Genomic DNA, 16,022 nt, shown 5'->3' with positions numbered 1-16,022 from the left:
AGTAGGTAGATGGTCCAGAGATGTTATTTCCCATTTTTCATTGTGTTGACATTTGTACTGAGGTACAAAAGCAATGGTTGGGAAAAAGCTTTGGTGCCTTAACATGAATCAAGGCAGTGGCACCAACTGTATTAGTAATTTTAATTCTTTACTGCTATGGAATTGCAGTTTTTTTAAAAAAGTCAGTTTTATTTTAGTATGTCCTGCCCGAAGTAGTAAAAAATAGTTAATTTTGTTGAATCTAGAACCTTGAGTCCTTAATAGTCTTGTGTTAACATAAGAAATAAGTGTAAAGCACTTCGGCTCAATTCTGAAATAGGAAGGAAAAATATTGTTAAGAGTGTGTGAGTTGGGCAGGCCATGGTGGCTCAGCAGGTTGAGTTTTCACCTGCCATGCTGGAGACCTGGGTTCGATTCCTGGTGCCTGCCCATGCAAAAAAAAGAGTGTTGAGTTGAGAACTGAACTGAATTAACTGCTTTTCCGTGCTTTTTACTTCAAACAACTGACAGACATCATTATTCAAACTTGAGTGTTTGACAGACAGTATCCAAAAATGAAGAAAGTGTGTTTGTCACGTCAAGAAAAAGAACTGACAGAATTTGTTGCCGGTGATAAAATTGAGCTTTCAAGTGAAAATTAGAATTTTGGAGACTTGTCTGCCACTGTGAGCTTGACAGCTTCCCATTACTTAAAGACTTTTCTGATGAGATTGATGGTAATATTAATGAATGGGTTTTTAAAATTGATATTGTAAATTGAAATGTGTCAATATTTAGGTGATCTGCATAACTTATTGAACCAAATGACCAATGCCATAAAATCCATTCAAAATACAAGAAAGCAGTGTATTTTAATGTGATAGTTTGCGAAGTTCATTGATAATGTTGCAGATTCCACATTGCAACTAATTTTTAAAGCTACCACTTGTTGAGTTTTGATGTATTGTCAAAGCAGAGTATCCACAATTATCTGAAAAGGCTATTAAATCACTCCACCTTTTCTAACCACATATCTATGCCAGATTTTCTTCATATACTTCAACCAAATAACATATGGCAACTGATTGAGTGTAGAATATGAGAATCCAGCTGTCTTCTGTCTTTGTTTTCTATTAAAGACAAAAAAAAACACTTTTTTTTATTTTAAAAATTTCTCAATTTTAATTTCTAGTATGGTATATATCAATAAACATAATCCATATAAACAAAAGCTTTTGGGAGTCCTCCATAATTTTTAAGAGTGTAATGAAGTCCTGAGACCAAAAAGTTTGGGAAGCACTACCTTAGATCACTGGTCTTCAGACTTCATGAACACTGGAGTCATCTGTGGAGCTTTAACAAGTACTAATGTTGGAGTCCCCCCTCTAGAGATTCTGTTTTAATTTGTCAGGGGTAAAGCTGGGCATCGGGGTTTTTAGATGCTACCTGGTGTCTTAGTTTGCCAGGGCTGCTGCAACAAAGTCCTGTTCCGCAAACTGGTTGACTGAAACACCAAGAATTTGTTGCTTCAGCAGTTCCAGAGGCTAGAAATATCCAAAATCAATGTGTCAGCAAGCTCAGGCTTTCTCCAAAGTCTGTATAGCATTATGGCAGCAGTTTGCCAGCAATCCAAAACTCAGTTTCTCTGCCTCTGTTGCATGACTGGCTTTCCCTCTTTCTCCTACTCTGTCCTGTCCTCCTGGGTTAAGGCCCACTCTGACTCCATTTGGCCTCACCTTAACTCATAACCTCTTCAAAGTCCCTGTTTACAAATGAGTTCACATCCGCAGGGCTGGTCGCTAGGACTTGCACATGGCTTTGTGGGGCCCTTGATTCAGTTCCCAATACCAGGTGATGCTAATGTGCAGCCAAGGTTGGGAGCCACTACTTTAGTCAGAGGCTGGAGAGCCTTAGGTCCCAAACCTTGACTGTGTTTTCTTTTGGTCCGTAAATTAAAATATTTCTTTTTTTTTAGTGAAAAAGTATATTTCGTCATCCCACAAAGATTTGTCAGGCATCTGCTCTAAGCCAAGCACTGTTATTAGTGCTGGAGATACTGTGGTGATCAAAGTAGAAAAAGTCCCTGCCCTCAGGGAGCTTGTGTCCTAGTAGAGGAGATGGACAATAGGCAAGTGGGCAAATAAGTCTTCTCACTTCTCTGTAGTGCTGAGGATGGACTTAATAACATACCCTGCTAAAATGTAGGCCTGATGCATGAATGTGCTTTGTCTTCAGACCAAGTTTTGGCCCCAGTTTGCTGCAGTCTTCGGATCTGGTGCCAGCCCAGCCCCAGCAACCACAGGCATCGGCCGAAGCTCCATTTTCCGCCAGAGGGATCTATTCTGAGGAGATGCCATCGGTGGCCCGGCCTCGACCTGTCGGGGGCACCACAGGTACCTGTGGCTATTGACCTCGCATTTCCAAACGGATGGACCCTTGTTTGTGGCTACATTCCAAGAGTACATGGGACTTCCCAAAGCTTCAGTGTCCCAGTGTCCCAGTCTTCCCACTACTGCTTAGAGCTGTTTTTTCTCAGATCCTGGTAGAGAAGTAAGGCAGGGGACAAGGGAAGGGAGGTCTGACTGATCCCCAAGACTGATCGCCACTGATCAGCATCTCAAAAGCAGTCCCTGCAAATGGAAGTCACTGCACATCTGTTCCAGGAGAAATGCTTCCAGATTCTTACGGTAATCTGTAAGAACTATTTCTGAGCATTTACTAAGACATTAAAACAAGGGTTTGTTGTTTTAAGGAAGGCAGTTTTCCAGCTTGTAATAAGCAGCTTGTAAAGTAGCTAGATGGTGATTGGAGAGTTATTTTTGTTTCATTTAGTCACATCTGGGAGGGTACAACAACTGTTTCATCCTCAAACCTCACCACCCTCACTTTTCCTCTTCCTTCCCTTTTAATCTCTCACTTTCGTGTCCTCCCCCTTTCCTGTCATTTTCTCATGGCCCTGTGCCCAAGTCCTGCGTTCTCTCCCAGTTGTCACAGACAGAAGGAGCAGGCGAGAGCAGAATCAGTGGCAGAGGTGATTGGTTGTCCCTGTGTAACTGTTCTAGTTCCTTCCCACCCCTCCTTCAAGCCCTCATTAAAAAATTGACTTTAGTCTCATTCATGGGTGACCAGTGCAGCTCTTCATTTGAGAATTTAACAATGGAAGATCACGTTTTTTGAAGTGGTGTTCTAGTTCATGATTAGATGTAACTTACAGCACAAAGACTTTCTTTACTTTTTGGTGTTTAAAGATTATTTCCTTTAATTATCTGTTGGAATTAAAATTAAAATCTATACTAGAAATTCCACACAAACAATAAAAGCTCTCAGTTTATGTTCTTACATGAACATAGCTTAAAGTGTCCAATTTCTGGAAATTGCAAAAGTATAGAATTTTAATTTTCATTTGAAAGAATTTTTTAAATATATTTAATTTGTTAAGAAACATTATGCATGATTTGGTTTACTTATGAAAGTATAATATTTAATATATTTGATTTAAAGATACAGGTTTTTTTCCAAACCACAATTAAAAGTTAGTAAATTTATTTTCATGCATCCAGTTTTGTTTTTTAGAAATAGAGCTATAAACTCTTATGTTTTAACAATCTAACAGCTCTTAATTTTTATTTGTTTTTAAGATGAATCTAAATGTTTAAGAAAAGGACGGGTCCTCACTCTTCTGTCTATCATAGTCAGTCAGAAATGCAAATAACCTACCCTAATATCCTACAGGAGTTTCCATATTTCACAACTGTTATGATTTGCAGTGAGTGTCATTTCTCAGCTTAATTGTTGTATATTTGAGCCTTGCTGCACATCATGTACCAAAATAAATTCAGACATACTAATTGTTAGATAAAAAATCTAGAAGACTACAGAAACTGTATTTGTCAAACATTTGAAGTAAAAATTATTTCAAATAATTTCTAATAAAATACTAAATTGTGTAGTTTTAAAGTAATAGAAAAATGTTAAGCTATCTAGAAAAACTGAAATTTTAACTATTAAAAAATCATGTATCTAAAAATTATTGAAAATAAAAGGTGAATAGCACCTAGGGAAAATTTACAGCAGATGTGACTAAGAGTATTTTTATTACAGAGGATGTGTAATATAAATTGGTTAAAAAAAAAAAAAAAAAACACCTTAAATATAAATGGACAAAAGACAGGAAAAAGAATTCACAAAAGGTGTGTGTATGTCTGTGTTCTAAAATAAACCCACAAAAATGCCCAGCTTAGATAATGATTAGAAGAATGCAAATTAAAGCCACAATAAGATAGTATCAGTCATGAAATGTTTTCATGATAATGTGGTATGATAAAACTAATAATCTACTTCTTTCATCTGTGCAATGGAGATAATGTTAGTATTCACCTCCTATGGTTGCTCTGAGGGTCAAAGAAGATACTTGCAAATGTAAAATGCTCAAAATAGTGCCTGGCATATCATATACTCTCGATGAATATTAGCTGTCATTATTATTATTATTATTACTAATGTATCATTCCTGATGGTGGTGTAAGTCATTAAACTTTTGGAAAGCACTGTGGCAATATGACTTACAAGCCTTTGATTTGGTAATTCTACTTTTGGAAATCACACCCTTCCTTCCCTTTACTCCCCAGCTCCCACACCCAAATAAATCCAAAATATTGGAGAAAAAAACTCTGAAAATGTTTATCACACCATTATTCACAATAGCAAATAATTATTAGCCTCCTAAATAGCTAGTAATAAGGGCACCAGTGACTAAATTGTGCAGTTATTTAAAATGAAGAGTTCCTGAAGAGCCAGAAAAAGGGAATTTAAGATTAACCAGATGCCTCCTATATGCTCGGCATTTGACCTATTTTATTTTTTAAAATCCTTGAAATAACTGTGTGAAGTATCTTTTTGATCCCCAATTGAGAACTGAGGAATTGAGGCTCAGTGGGACGGCAGCAGTTTTCCAGGGTCTTGTGGTTTGTCAGAGGCTGAGCTGGAATGCAAACCCAGCCTCTCTGGCTGTAGGTTCCCATGTTAAATCATGGAGAAAGGCTATGCTGTATTGTTAAGTGTCTGAATTATGATTTTAACTACTATTGCGATTTTAACACAAATGATTTGCTTTTCTCCTTACGTGGCAGTCTGAACCTCTGTCAGTAGAGGGGAGCACTATACTACATTTGTAGTTCTTTGCAAAGGTTTGCTTAAACCGTGATGGTTGGGCACCTGTGCTGATAGTCCTACTAATGTTATAATACTTACTAATTTGCAGTCACTAAGTGTTCCTGCAGAGTTCATTGCTCAGGCAAGAGCCTAGACGGTTTTTCCTGACCTTTAGTTATACGAAATAAAATCGTAGAGGATTTTTTTTAAGTGTGCTTGTTTAGTTGAGGTTGTTAATTACACACGTAGACAAGGAGACTGGTAGGGGCACCTCCTTTTTATCTCTGTGAAATTTCTGGATGTTTGTAGTTCCAGTCTAAACATTGTAGATTTATTTGATGATCCTAGAAACACTTGGAAACAGGCATTTTCCTCCCTTAATTTGCAGACTAGGGATATTTCCATATGCTAGCAGTTGATGAAGGAGAAAAAAACTGTTAAAGGCTGGCTTTCATATCCACACAAGGCCATAGCATGCGTAAGTGTAGAATTAATTCTAAATTAACTCTACAGCCTTCTAGCTTTCCCATCAGTGCCTCATTGATGAAATTGGATAAGTGGTTTTAAAAGTTTAAGTGATAGAGCCAAGTGATGGAAATTTGGTAGGTATTTGGTAACTGTAATGAAAACTTGCATTAATATTGTGAATTCAAATAAATGTATACCCTGCCTTTTAAGGAAAAAAAAAAAAAAAGGCATATTGTGTTTTCGACTTCCTTGTAAGGCCACAGTCAGAAAGGAGCCAGATTTCATTCAACTTCTTTATGGCTCCAAACCCTTCTACTCCTTTCTTCTGAATAAATAAGATCACCCTTATTTGTAACATCTTCAGAAATGACTAGAAGTGTCCTCTCGTATACCCTTTATTCTCAGTCCTTTGGCGTCTACTCAAGAAAATAAGAACCTCAGTGTCAATCTCCGTATTGAAAGAAAGTGAAAGCCCAGGGGCAGAGAAGCACACTGCCTGTTTCTCCTAAGAAAATGTCATTCTCTGGAGATAGAATTGGTACCGTATTTGGACAGTGCCCGTTATCCTTTATCCTTAAGGAGGGACAGTGGTCAGAGCTGAAGGGGTCCTGCCTGGCAGGGCAGCCTCGCGTCCTGTCGGTGTTGACGAGGCCTCTCCCCACGTCTCCTCCCAGGCTCCCAGATCCAGCACCTTACACAGGTGGGAATTGCAAGCAGAATCGGAGCTCAGCCAGCGGAGATCCCACCCGGCAGAGGCGGCCAGTACGGAGGACCCGGGTGGCCTTCGTACAGGGAGGATGAAGCAGGGCGAAGAGAGGCCGTGAGTAGTTTGTGTCTGGGTCATCATCTGGAATTCAGACATACGGACTGAATATAGCTGCTTCTGCTTTGAGGATCCCTTTTTTTAAATCTCCATTTAAAAGTTGTAATCTCCCCCCACTCCCACCCCGATTGTGATCTTTCTTACAGTTCTTAGATAATAAATTCCTACCCACTCAGAGTGGGAGAGAACTGACGTTGAACTTCTGAAAAGTAGGTAATTTTTCTCGAGGTACGTTTCAGATGTAGTAATCTGAACCTGTAGGTGACTAAAATCTGGGCTTTATCTTTGGTATGATTGCTGTAGAAGTATTCGTGATCTTTTGTGCCTATTCACTCGCTGTTTATGCTTCACCTTGAGTTTATTAACATTTCCATTATGACCACCGGGAGGAGATGATTTTGCAATAAGCACACAGTTGAGGCCTTTCAAGGCACGGATTTTCTTTTTGAAACTTCTAATCACTCTCCTTTATTTATGAGAGTGGAATCTTCACTAGGAGAAAAAGTAATAAAAAGTACTTAACATATGGGCACTGGTGATTTCTATAAATGCTTTCATTTGTTTTTTTCAAAAATTTTTATATCTGGGCAGGATAAATTAGCAAACTTTGAAAATACAAACCAAAATAATGTTTTTTTATCCTTATCATTATGACATAACTTTCATTGACTTTATGAACCTTTCCCAGCAAACACATTAAATTCCTTTCATTATGATTTTATTCAATGACAGGAAATTAACTTTAGGATATGATTTTTCCCTAAAGGATACAATATTATAATCTCAGGTATCTGCTTTAAGTTGGCCGACATTTTTATTTTCTGTCTTCATTGTACCTAACTTAGCTTCATGAGGTATTTTGGGAATTTCCCTGTCAAATCTATTGTCTTCTTTGGAAGAGTCTCTTGATCGCAAATTTGGAGAAGTGAAACATAAAAATTTAGGACTTGAAAGCTTGGGAAACAGTGAAGTCTAGTGCTCATGAGGCTGATTTCCAGAGTCTGGTTGCCTGGGTTCAACTTTGCCTGTACCACTTATTAACTGCATCAGCCTTGGATAGTTATTTCTCCTTCCTGGGCCAGGGTTTTCTCATCCACAATGTGAGAATAATAAGTGTCTACTTGACAGGGTAGTTCTGAATCAGCATGTTTCATGTTTAAAATGGGAGTGGCTACCCTGTCACCCCCACATCCTTCTGGCCTCTGCCTCATCCATGCACTAGCATTTCCCCCAGTGATTCTCAGGCTTCTGCTCAGGACATAGGGGTACTTTCTGCATGCAGGTACCTTCTAATAGGTGGTAACCTGGGAGTAGCCACCCGTACATGTGTAAAAGCACAAGGCAAGCGAGTAAATTAAGACTGCCTGTCAGGATGCCAAGCCCTGGTCTAGAGCAGGAGTTGGCGAACTTGTTCTGTCGAGGGCCAAAGAGTAAATATTTAGGCCTTGTGGCCCTACGGGCTCTGTCGTAACCATTCACCTCTCTATCATAGCTGGAAAGCAACCATAGGCAGCATGTAGATGAATAGGTAGAGCTGCATTCTGATAAAATTGTATTTACAGAACAGATAGTGGACTGAATTTGGCTGGTCAGCCACAGGCCGTACTTTGCCAACCTCTGTTCTAGAATTTGAACACTTCTTATATTGTCTTCCTTTTAAGACCACTGTTTTCTAGCGCAAACTGTAAGTTCACCAAGGACAGGGATACATCTTCTCCTGCTCTGTCCCAGCCTTGCACAGTGCTCAGTACAGATTGAGCACTAAGAAATTCTTATTGAATTAATTGAATGACAGTTCTGTTGTTTTCTTAAATATCACACATGTTTCTTTCATTAGACTATGTTTACCAGGCTAATAACTTATTCTTAGCTTAAGTAAAACCACAGATTTCATGTCCTTGCATTTATATGCAAAAAGAGGTTTTTTTTTCCCCATTGTAAAAAAAAACAGAAAAAAAATTGCTGAAAAATGTAATAATTTTTATCAAACTAATGCCCAGTACATTATATTATGCAAATACCAGCAAGATTGTTGTATGTTTTACTGCAAATAACTTTTGTAAATATATTTTTTAACTTTTTTATTGTATAATATAACATATATACAAAGCAAAGAAAGAAAAAGGCAATAGTTTTCAAAGCACTGTTCAACAGGTAGTTAGAGCAGGTCCCAGAGTTTGTCATGGGCTGCCCTATCATCTCAGATTTTTCCTTCTAGTGCTCCAGAACATAGGATAGAAGGAATAAATATTTTTTATCATTACAGTTGACTTTTTTTATGAAAGTAACATATATACAAAAAAGCAATAAATTTCAAAGCACAGCACACAATTAGTTGTGAAACAGATTTCAGAGCTTGGTATGGGTTACAGTTCCACAATTTTAGGTTTTTACTTCTAGCTTCTCTAAGATGCTGGAAACTATAAGAAATATCAATTTAATAATTCAGCAATCATATTCATTTGTTAAACCCTACCTTCTCTGTATAACTCCACCATCACCTTTGATCTTTCTGTCCCACTCTTTAGGTATATTTGGGCTATGGCCATTCTAACTTTTTCATGTTGGAAGGGGCTGTCGATAACATGTGGTAGGGAGATGAAACTAGTTGATGTTCTGGAGAGGCTAGGCCCTCTAGGTTTCAGGACTTATGTGGTCCAGGGACCCATCTGGAGGTTGTAGGTTTTGGGAAAGTTACCCTAGTATGTTTTACTGCAGATGACTTTTTTAAAAAAAGGTTCTACTGTGCTAGATGATTGATAGATAGATAGGAAAATGATTTCATGACCGTGTTCTGTCTCATGGATGTGTTCGCACATACACCCTCCCTGGGCTCCAGACCTTCAGCAAAGGCAGTTGTCTTCCTTATCATTTTCTCTGGCTCTCTCTGCTCACATCTTTCAACTCACAGGTTACCTTGTCCTACCTGTGTCCTCCATGGGGTATTCCAACTTCTGTTCCACCCCAGGTCCCTTCTCCTTCTCCCAGTGAGCCAGGTGCCCCAGACCACTCCTCACTCACCTCCACACACAGTAGCCTCCTGGACCAAGAGCCAAGCTATTCATTTATTCAGCCACTCATCCAGCCTTTCTGTCTGTCTTTAACCCAACATTCATTAAGCACTTGCTATATTCAAGACTTTCCTTATATCCTTTCTCTTGAAGAAATTTCACCATGATAGAGCCTATCCATTCCAATCTTGGCGGGGGGGTCTTTTGCAGGGCTGAGTTGTCAGGTAGGATATGAGCAGAGGAAGTCATGGGAGCATAACAAATGCTTGTTGAATTTTATTTTTCCTCCTGTTCTTCTGTGGGAAATACAGTAATATCTGCCATGTTTTTCAGACACACGTGCTTGGACATCAAGAGTATTCTTCTTCACCGCTATTTCAGGTGCCAAGGACTTCAGGCAGGGAGCCGTCGGCTCCCCCTGGGAACCTCCCCCATAGAGGTCTGCAGGGCCCTAGTCTGGGTTACGCCACCAGCTCCACCGAAGACCTGCAGCCCGGCCACTCCTCAGCGTCTCTCATCAAAGCGATCCGAGAGGAGCTCCTCCGGCTCTCCCAGAAACAGACCACCGTGCAGAACTTCCACAGCTGATTGTCCTCTTCTTGCACCTTTTCCAAGTATCTGCTTCCTGTGGAAGCAAGACTGAAAGGAAATCAACTGAGTGGTGGTTTGTAAGTGGAATAAACATCTCCCATACAAGGCGTTGATGTAAGGAAGAAGTTGCAATTTCTGAAGATGCCATAACTCATATAACAGCTCATGATACTTTTAATATGTTGGCAAATCTTTGACCATTTGGGTCCAATCAGAATTCATGTACTTTTGGCCAAAAGCCAACAGCACATCTTGAAGGACAAAACACAAACCTAAGCTAGCAAAATTAAGAAGTTAGTCTCCTTTTGAAAGGCAAAAGATTAACATTTGTAGATGGTGTTGGGATTAAAGGATTCAAGCATTTTCATGGGGAGATGTAATCCAGACTGATTTGTATGATAAACCTGCTGCTTTGTTTTCTGAAAAAAGAGATTTGAAGTCATTTTGTTAACAGCTTGTTTCCCCCTCTTCCTCCATAGGAACTTATTTTAATAGTGGTATTAACAAGAATAATAAGACTGTTTGGGAATTTTACAAAAAGCTACTAGTGAGAAACCAAAATAATAGGTTGTCAGAGCCTGATGATTCTAAACGAAGCCATCGTCCACCTTCTTCCTTCTGTTTCTTCTGGTGCTACACCGTCAAGGGCCCCTTCACCTCTAAGTCTGTGAAATGAAACTTCGGCTATTCCAGTGGAAGAATATGTTGAAGGTTTCATTTTGTTCTAGAAGGAAAAAAAAAATCTCCCAATTGGGTGGGGACGGGGTTTGGGGAAGCTTAGTATTTATTTGGTTATTCAAAATACATATCAAAGTTCAGATTTACATTCTTAATTGTATTTGCTGTTTATTAATTGGCCACGTACAATTACAGGTAGCATCCATTTCAGCACATATCATCATTATAGGCCAGTCCTAGAGAACGAGGCTTCCTGGAGGCTCTAACCAATCTCCGCACTTTGTGACAAGTTGGCCACAGATTGTTTGAGTGAGAAATCTTACGTAAGCAAAAATTATGTATAAAAATTCTTGAGAGCCTCGAATTGTTCTTCATGAATGCATCACTAGTAATCACATTCCTATGTTCAAGACCTGGAAATGAAATGTAATGAATCAAGAAATGTAAGAAGATCTCTGAGACTCCAAGGGAAAGAAAAGGTCCTAATTTTTGCTCCTAATTTCTGAATTATTCTTTTGAGTGACTGTTAAAATTATCGTATGTACTTTGGGCTAAGAGAGGAGGATCGTTTCACCTGAAATTTACTCCCAAAGTATACATTTCCCCACTTCCCACTATATAATAGGGTATATAATGTCAAGGACCATTCTGTTTTCGAGTACCTGGCTGAAACTTGGAATAACCATCTTAGGTAACGGATCTCCACTATGAATCTTTCATTATTACTTTTAATTAAACAAAAAATAAACTGACAAGATTTGGGGCTGTGACTATTGAAAACCTGTTTATCTGTGTCAAGTTTTATGAGTCCTGAAACAACCTAAACAGGTTTCCAGAGTGTGATCATTGGGTTCAAGAATCATGTTTCAGCACTTTCTTAGTGGAAACTATTTTACAGACTTATAGTCTAGCAATACAGGGAAAGCTAGTTCTGGGAAATTGAAATGTAGCAGTTTTAAAAATCTGTATACCCCCAAAAGAGAAAGGGGTACAAGAGAATACCTCTCTCAAAAAATGTTTAATAAAGGAATGGAAGCTCTTTTTCAGTTAATTCTCAGTGGCTCCAAAGAGAATGGAAAAAAGGTCCCCTTCTAGAGTTGATTTCTTGCCTCTCAGCCTGATTCCATGTCAAACCTTCCCCCAAGTCAAGGATTCTCTTTGCACGTCTCTCGGAATATACCAGCTTTCCTGTCAGTTATTAAGACTTTCAAATATCCGAGAAGGATTTCATTATGAATATCCTGCGGTACATTCAAATTGTGTGACAGCAGATGGAATAAATGCAGGCTCCCTCTTCTCCCCGTTCTGCCTAGTTGCGTAACTTTCTGCACGTATACTGCACCAAACACGGTTACCTCCTGTGTACACTGCAGAGATGGGCCTCTGTTTTAAAGAGGGTTGAATGCGACAGCAATTTTGATGCCTTTCAAATAACATAAAGGGATTCTGCCTGTATTTTTATTCTGAGGACTGATACACATTTGAAAAAGAAGTCCAAAGAAAACATAAAATAAACAACCAGTGGCTTATGGAATGGTGGGAGCAGGCCAGCTGGACCTCCCCACTGCTCTTGTGCTGATTGTAAAGCACACTCAGCTTGCATAAGTTTTCTTTAAACATCTTGCTCCAACAGTTTCACAACTCACCAAACTCAGAACAAAATGGCTGGAGTGGATAATACCACATCAAAGCATGTCTTCAGCAACAAAATTAATGTGATCTGCTTAAAAAGAAGGTTCTCCTGTGGACCATTGTAGCTTTGGAACTCCATTTATCTAATCACTCTAAAATTAAAAGTAAAATTTTATGTTTATTCTTCTTTTCCTGTTTCAAAATTTCCAGTGGTAATGTGGGCTCTAAACCTGAATCCGAATTTTAGAGAAGATTAGAGAAATGATTTTTTTCAGAGTCCACTTGGCCACTAACTTGCTGTGTCCAGTCACTTCTCTGATTGACCTGACACATTCTCCCCATCAGCTGTATGAGAAGGTACCTCCCCTGCCCCCCTCACAGGATCACTGCTTGCAGGAATCAGATGTGCTCATGTGTGTGAAATCCCTTGTGGAGCTTCAAGCAGTATGGAAACTTAAAAGTGGCATCTGCCCTGATGCCCTGGGATGGATAACCTGATGGGCTCTGATCTAATGGTGAATGAGTTTATATGCAGGATACCAGAGCAAAACTAAAAGCCCAGTGTGTCTCCTCTTCATCAGTCCTGTCTTGCTTTAAAGTCACTTCCTTCTCCATTTACTTTCAAGCATCGTAATGCTTTCTGGGACCAAACAAGTCAGCAGATGTGGGCCCTGCCTTCCAAGATCTTAGGATCTGTCAGATAAGACAGGTCTAAAAGATGGAAGATACCGATAATAACATGAAGTATCAGTAAAATTCCTTGAAAATACTCAAGTACATTAGGTATTAAGTGAGAAAAAGTCAGGGGAGTTACCCATTCAGAAATGATGCAGAAGATAGGGGAGTGCCCAAGCAGTAGTGGGAAGGTATGGGGAGGGCTGAGAGTGGCCCTGAAAAAGGATTGAGAAATTGGATGACACTGCATTGGAAAAAAACATTGTTCTGAACTGGCACAAAATGGGAACAAAATCCTTTAACTGCAAAATCAGGGAATGGAGGAAGTGAAGTCAGGAGGCTACATTTGTAGTCATACAGCGAGAAAATGACCAGTTCTGTGAAGAAGACAGATCAAATCTGGAGGGGGAAAGAGAGAGAGTACCAAAACCTGTCGAAGGGCCAAATGCAGAGTTTGAAAATAGTGATGAGAATTACCCCAAGGGTTGTTAATTAGAGCAGATCTCAATGGTCAGCTGTTCGGTCACATTACATACTTTGTGGAACATAACAGGTTACAGATAAATATATTGAGCTTCTTTACAGCTACCTATACACTTTACTCCAAATTGTATTTAATTTCAGAGTGTGTTTTAATTTTGGTGGCACATGACTTGCACACCAGGCTAGGCACGTCCTTGCCAACCATATTTTTCAGGGTGTGCTTTTTGCATCACCTGATGCAGAAAGCACAGGTGAAGATATGTCTGGAAGGCCTTGGGCTGCAAGAAATAATTCTGAGCTCGGTGAGCCTCCCATTTCCCAGGTCAGTGCTTGCTGCAGTTGCATAACCTTTCTATAATTGTTCCAGTGGTCAGGTTAGTCACTGAGACACTGATTTGCATTTACAGTAATTACAAGTTAATCATTAAATATATTTCTCCGATTATCCCTTTCTTTCTGGTATTCTCAGACATGAGTGAAATGGTTGGAAGAAAAACTGATTAACATTCTGGGCAGGCGCAAAGGAATAGCTCCAGTCCTAAATACTGCCCTAGCTTTAGCTCCCGTAGAGTTTTAGCCCTTTCATTTCTACCTCCAGAGCAAGTTTCCAAAGCCTGCTCATTCACATTTGTACCAAGCAGGAGCCCGATAAAGACTCTATAAAGGTAAATAAATAATTTGAATGAAAAACACATTTTTATGGGGTAGTACACTAAACCTTTGTTTTTAAAATTTAATCCCACACATTTAGCTGTTCTTGTAACAAGAGAGAGGGGTTTCTGTGAGAAACTGCTGGAACATGCTCATAAAATTTAATAGGCTTACAGTTAAAACCTAATGAACAAGAAATGTGCACATTTCAAATTTCTTTTGATGTTCCTGAAGGTGATTTTCAGTGTTGAAACTAGGATTCCTTTCTCCATTATTAAATATTTGGAACCTAAACCTCACTGTACAATCCTAATCCCATGCTGTGTGTAACAGTACACTTGACGATTTATCTTAACACACAGCAGCTTTGAAATTTAGGAAAAGAATAATGCCTTTGGAAACAAGAAACAAAGTTAGGAACCAGTGAGAAAGTGAGCGAAGGAATGAATGTCTTAATCTGATGCACTGTAGTCCAAATTAGTTTCCCACAGGCTGGATAATTATTTTCCTTCTTCCTCTTCCTCCAGGTTTGTTTGTTCTGGGGTATTCACATTTAAAGAAAGAGTGAAGAGGTAGAAGGAACAGAGATAAATTTTAAATTATTTGAGGGCGGGCCTGCCATACCGGAGACCCGGGTTCAATTCCTGGTGCCTGCCCAGGCAAAAAAAAAATTTTTTTTAATTTACATTATTTGAGTCTCACCATCCCTCATGACACGGAACCTTTCTGGACAACCTGGAACATCATCAATAGTCTTTTCTCATGCCCACCAGATTTCAAGTATTCATAATTTCTTAAGTGTGCAAGTTAGAACAGTACAGAGTCAAGTTAAAGTCAGACACCCTGTGCTGTTCTGCAGATGTGGGGGCAGAAAAGGGAGGCATGAGAGGAACTGAGGTTCTACTTATTAATGCTGCAAGCCCAACAGAATTTATGTCAGGAAAGAGAAGTGAAAACCTTCTCAGCTTTGCCCTCCTGCAGAGCATCATCTGAGGAGCCTGGAGATTGGACTAGGGTTTCCCTTACAGAAAGGGTTGCCTAGCAGAGCTACTCTGGAGTGCCATCATGTCTCTTAATTTGTCAAAGTCCATGCTCTTCAAATCCTCCTGCCCGCATTCCTAGATTGAGCGTTAATGTACGAAAATGTGCAGAATAAGTTGAGGCCACAGTGGCATCAGTACTGCAACTTGAACTTGACAATCATGGTTTTCTGGTCTCAAATGGGCACTTAATTTTCAGCTATGGGTATATGGTTTAGTAATTGAGCCCTCCCTTCTATTTGTCAATTATGTTTCTACCCCTTGGTTAGCTGCACTGTTTCTAATGTGCTGTAGAATTTTTGGAATAATTTATTCAAGTGTTTGGTTTCCATGTTTACAATTTATACAGCTTTCCTAGCATTTTAAATGTAAATGTCAATAAATGCTATGAATTGGTGTCAAAATCATATTTTCTTTTTTTCCCCTTTGCAACATGATAGCTTCCTTATTTGTAAAATGTAAAAAGTTGAACGAGACAATCTCTTAGTTCTTTAATTCTGCGTCCCTGGTGAAAACACCTAGTACATTTTCCAAGAAAGTGAATTGAAAGCATGCTGTTCTGTGTGTGGAATTTGTGGAATTGTTTTTACTCACGTTTACTAATAACATTCCTTTCTACTCAGTATGTTTTGTTTTACTGCTACCCACTCTATCAATTTGATGCATCCACTAAGAGCAGATTCATTTTGGAATTAAAGGATTAAGACTCTACAATCTAGAGCAATGAATGAGAAGACCAAAGCCCAACATTGGAAGGTAATTAGTAGAGTAACCTGGAGTTGTTTATGAACCCCCCAAAAATAAGAACCCACTGAAACTTAGAAAAGCAAAAAGAACTAC

The 16,022-nt window shown here is 39.1% G+C and overlaps 1 protein-coding gene across 1 annotated transcript in view; it reads left to right on the top strand.

The window, feature by feature from the left end:
• Window positions 1-15,531, top strand: part of KIAA1549 (KIAA1549 ortholog) — a 178,198-nt gene extending 162,667 nt beyond the window's left edge. The window contains exons 20-22 of the mRNA XM_077159029.1: window positions 2,215-2,372; window positions 6,273-6,418; window positions 9,766-15,531. Coding sequence (XP_077015144.1) covers window positions 2,215-2,372; window positions 6,273-6,418; window positions 9,766-10,020 — 559 coding nt within the window. The 3' untranslated portion in view covers window positions 10,021-15,531. The remainder of the gene's footprint in view (window positions 1-2,214; window positions 2,373-6,272; window positions 6,419-9,765) is intronic.
• Window positions 15,532-16,022: the final 491 nt, after the last annotated feature.

This window comes from Tamandua tetradactyla, chromosome 1, assembly GCF_023851605.1.
Source record: "Tamandua tetradactyla isolate mTamTet1 chromosome 1, mTamTet1.pri, whole genome shotgun sequence".
NCBI lineage: Eukaryota > Metazoa > Chordata > Mammalia > Pilosa > Myrmecophagidae > Tamandua > Tamandua tetradactyla.
This window is presented reverse-complemented; position numbering and strand designations above follow the sequence as displayed.